Source organism: Aptenodytes forsteri, unplaced genomic scaffold, assembly GCF_000699145.1.
Source record: "Aptenodytes forsteri isolate BGI_AS27 unplaced genomic scaffold, ASM69914v1 Scaffold76, whole genome shotgun sequence".
Taxonomy (NCBI): Eukaryota; Metazoa; Chordata; class Aves; order Sphenisciformes; family Spheniscidae; genus Aptenodytes; species Aptenodytes forsteri.
This window is the reverse complement of record NW_008794444.1, coordinates 3,537,095-3,541,204: the sequence shown is the minus strand read 5'-3', so window position 1 is coordinate 3,541,204 and position 4,110 is coordinate 3,537,095. Positions and strand designations below refer to the sequence as shown.

Here is a 4,110-nt window from a genome sequence, read left to right as displayed (position 1 = left end):
TTTTTTTTTTAAATATGTTGGCAGCCATAATTGAAATTGATCTCAGAATATCACTTTTATTTTTGTTCTTTGATAGTGATTACCTTTCTTATATAATCAGATAACAATTAAGATAGAGCTACCAGTTTTCCTTGTAACTGAAGACCGGAGTAGCAAAGCAGATGAAAAGAGCTGGTTTATCATTTAGTGTAAATGAAGTCAGAGTTCAGTCCTGACTAGAAAATAACTGAAATGGATCTCAGTTTAGTACTTGGTTCACAAGCCTTGTTGATTTTTGTGCAGTTACCTAGTTAGGTTAGGCAGAACTACTGGCAGTTCTGCTAGTAGAATTGAACTGAGAGCTGTTTGTCTTGCAGAAGTTTTTTGCAAGGCTTCAGTTGACTCTGGAAGGAGCAGGATATTACTGTTCTGGTCTGGCTGAGTGAAGGCAAGGAAACTTGCTGCTAATTCTCACACTTTAACTGTGCTCTTGTGGGGTACTGGACTCTTCCTATATGTTGCTACATATTGTAAACTTCACTACCAGTTCCTTTTTTTTTTTTTCTTCCCCCAAAGGAAGTCGCGTGTTCTGGGGGGGGGTGGGGTGGGTGGGTTGTTCTTTTTGTTGGTGATTTGTGCTGGATTCTTCGACAACATTTATACTGAAAATATTGTAATTTTTTTCTTTTAAGCTGTATTATGTTAATTTGCGAACAAAAAATGGAACCTATAGGTGGAAAAAAATTACAAATTTTAAAGGTCAACCTCCTACACCACGTGACAAGCTTTCCTGCTGGGTGTATAAGGACAGGTAACACATTAAGAATATTTAATATGTGTTAATTGCAGAGAGGAAGTACTATAAAGTGAAGAGCACACAGGTTTGGGATTCATGAAACTCTAATTCTTAGCTTGACTTGCTATGGGATTTTGTGTAACTCTCCTAACAACTTTCTACCAGAGTTTTCTCACATGTGAGCTGAATCAATGGTAAGTATAAACCCACTTTAGGAGAGGGTTGGGAAATTTAGTGAAAGTTTGTGGAATGTTTTGAGACTTTAGATAAAAATCATTATGCATCTATTACTTACGGTTTTTAATTTTAACACGTTAAAAAATCAATATAAAAGTTACTTTTTTTGTTACGTTATGTAAGCATCAAATTATTACTTGCAATAAACTATATTTAGTATATTTTCAAGGATTTTAATAGCATACAAATGCTGACAATTGCAAAGGCATTTCAGTGATTATTTTATAAGAACCAAGTCAGCCTAGATATTTGTGTTGTAAAAGTTACTGAGTGTATTTAGAAAAAATACTTAGCCAAAAATAAATACTTCAGATTTTGTGTTTATTATGGAAAGTGTCTGGATATTGTGGCATGTGTGGGCACGAGAAAGTGACACGTCAGTGATTTGTTATAAAAGTTATTGTAAACAAGAATATGCTATACAGTGAACACTACAAAATGTAAATGATTTATCTGTTTCTGGACCCCACATCTAAAGAGGTTTTTCATAAACTGTATAATGCCTCTCAGTACTGTATCTTGGTTTTGTAACTCTAATTTAACTGAAAGATATATGAAATTACATATATTTGAACAACTTCTCCTTAGCTGTTAATACAAGATTATTCAAAACTAAATTATTCTATTCAGAGTATCATGTAATCTGCATACTGAGCAAATTACCTATCTTAGGTGGCAGAGTGTAACCTTTAAATTTAACAAAAGTATTTGGGGACAAGCTATGCACCTTTTCAGAAGTACACCTTAAAATTTCACAAGAGGTGAATTTGCAGATCAGGATGTCTTGGTGTATTGCACAATGCTTTCAGTAACTCTGTTTCCCTAGGAATGTCAGTCTGGAATGACCTCCACCATCCCATCATTTCCTAAATTGCCTTCTCCCAAGATCACTAACAACTATACCAAATATCCTCAAATGTTGAAGTTAAACAAAACTTTAGGAACCATTACTTATGGATGGCCATTTCATGGGTGGAATATTAGGCTGGGAGGTGTGTAACAATACTTGCAATGCGATATGTTCAGTAGTGCTTAGTTGAAAGAATCTCTTTGTAAGCTAGAGAAAGACTTTGTGGGTCACAGGCAGTCTGTGGGCTGAACCTTGGGAACATTTGTTGTGAAAAGATGTATACAGAAGACTAACAAATACAGCAGGAGCACAGGAATTTCAACAGAAAAGGGTAGGAATTCTAGCAGAAGCATAGGCATTTCACTGTCTTGTGTGTTACGTGTCATTTTGAGACTCGTATCTGAAAATGTGACTGTGATAAGCTTGTGGATGGAGGAATAAGGAATAGGGACTTTGAGGTATCTTGAACCTCCTTCCTTCTGTGGATTTTTGTCAGGCTTGTTGAGGAGTGTAATAATATTACCTTTATCGCAGTAAGGTTTTCTGTGTAATTAGGTGCAACATGAAATATTTTAATTTGTTTATATTATTAATAGTACAATAGGTAAACCAAAATTTGAAATGAATTATTACAGCTTATTCATTTGAATGTTATTTACAAAACATCTAACTGAACTTATTTTTTGTTGTTATTCTTTTAGGCTAGTATATTTTGGTGGCTATGGCTGTAGGAAGCATAATGAACTGAGTGATTGTTTTGATGTCCATGATGCATTTTGGGTAAGAGATTTGTCACAATTCAGAGTGATTTGTCCTTTCTGATTGTCAAAACGTGATCTGTTATACTATACTCAGTGAGTATGAAAATCTGTCTGATTTTTCTTTTATTTGTAGCATCTCCAGAAATGCAAATTAGAATCTTCTACTTGGATTTGAAATTTCAGATACTGCATGTTGGGAGCGGTGGGTGTTCAGTGTATTTCAAGTACCCAGTGCTAGGCTTTGAGTGCAATGAAACAAAATGCTGTCAGAGCAGGAACAAAGGCAGTATTTCAACTCTGAAGACATATTTTAAATATGAAACTCCCAGAAAATGTTAGAATTTATTTCCTTGAAGTAACGATAGCGAATTTATAGCTTCACAAGTCTAACTGACAAATACTTTCAGTTAATTTCTTTAATTTGTTATCCAGAGTAAATGCCATTACTTGAAGATGCCGGGATTAGCTAGTTTCCTATAATGATTTCTTACAGCTAATAGAAAGAAGGAGACTGGTTAGAGTATTTAGTGACAGGAATTAATAAGAAATAGATATGCATTCAAGAGAGCATAGGTCCTTACATCAAATGTTAAATATTGACTTACAGAAATGTATTACTTTGTACAATCTATTTATTTTTCAGTATGTTACACTCAGAATTAGAAGGCAGAATTTGTCTACTGCAGTGACTGATGTTGGAGCCCAAAGCCCATTTTCAAAAGTGTCATCAGCCCTAACATTCCTGAATGCTGTTGACCTTCAACTAGACCTGAGCTGCTGCATCATTATTAAAAAATCTTAGCATATGTTTCTTTTAATAAAATTCCGTATTTTAGTTTATTTTCTGTTTTGATAGTTCACTTCTGGGTTTGTATCCTTTAATAAGCACAAAGATTTTAAAATAGAATAAACTTATTTTTAATTTTTTAACTTCTTTTTTAGGAAGGACAGATATTCTGGGGATGGCATAATGATGTTCATGTTTTTGATACAACCACACAAACTTGGTCTCAACCAGCAATTAGAGTGAGTGCTTTTTAGTTTTGTCTTTTGACACAATTGTGATTTTACTGCATTTTGAGTAGTTATTGTGCTCTAGAAATTGATGTTGGGAAAAGTAATTTGAATATGCTTAGTATTGCTCAGGCTTATAACATTAAACAGGAGGGCACTCAATGCATCTGAAATGTGGAAAATTCAGAACTGATATGAATTTTTTTTCTCACAGGATGTTACTAGACTGTTTTTTTCCTATAATGTGGTTCTGATGCAAAAAATATTGTAAGCTTCAGAGAGCTATTAGAAATCTGGATACATTAGAAGATGATACAGTAATCATAGAATCATAGAATCGTTTGGGTTGGAAAGGACCTCTCAAGGCCATCTAGTCCAACCCCCCTGCCGTGGGCAGGGACATCTTCAACTAGATCAGGTCGCTCAGAGCCCCGTCCAGCCTGACCTGGAATGTTTCCAGGGATGGGGCATCC

The 4,110-nt window shown here is 34.8% G+C and overlaps 1 protein-coding gene across 1 annotated transcript in view; it reads left to right on the top strand.

Moving 5' to 3' along the window:
* Positions 1 to 4,110, top strand: part of KLHDC1 (kelch domain containing 1) — a 28,736-nt gene that overhangs the window by 3,946 nt on the left and 20,680 nt on the right. The window contains exons 4-6 of the mRNA XM_009289908.1: positions 672 to 790; positions 2,564 to 2,642; positions 3,566 to 3,649. Coding sequence (XP_009288183.1) covers positions 672 to 790; positions 2,564 to 2,642; positions 3,566 to 3,649 — 282 coding nt within the window. The remainder of the gene's footprint in view (positions 1 to 671; positions 791 to 2,563; positions 2,643 to 3,565; positions 3,650 to 4,110) is intronic.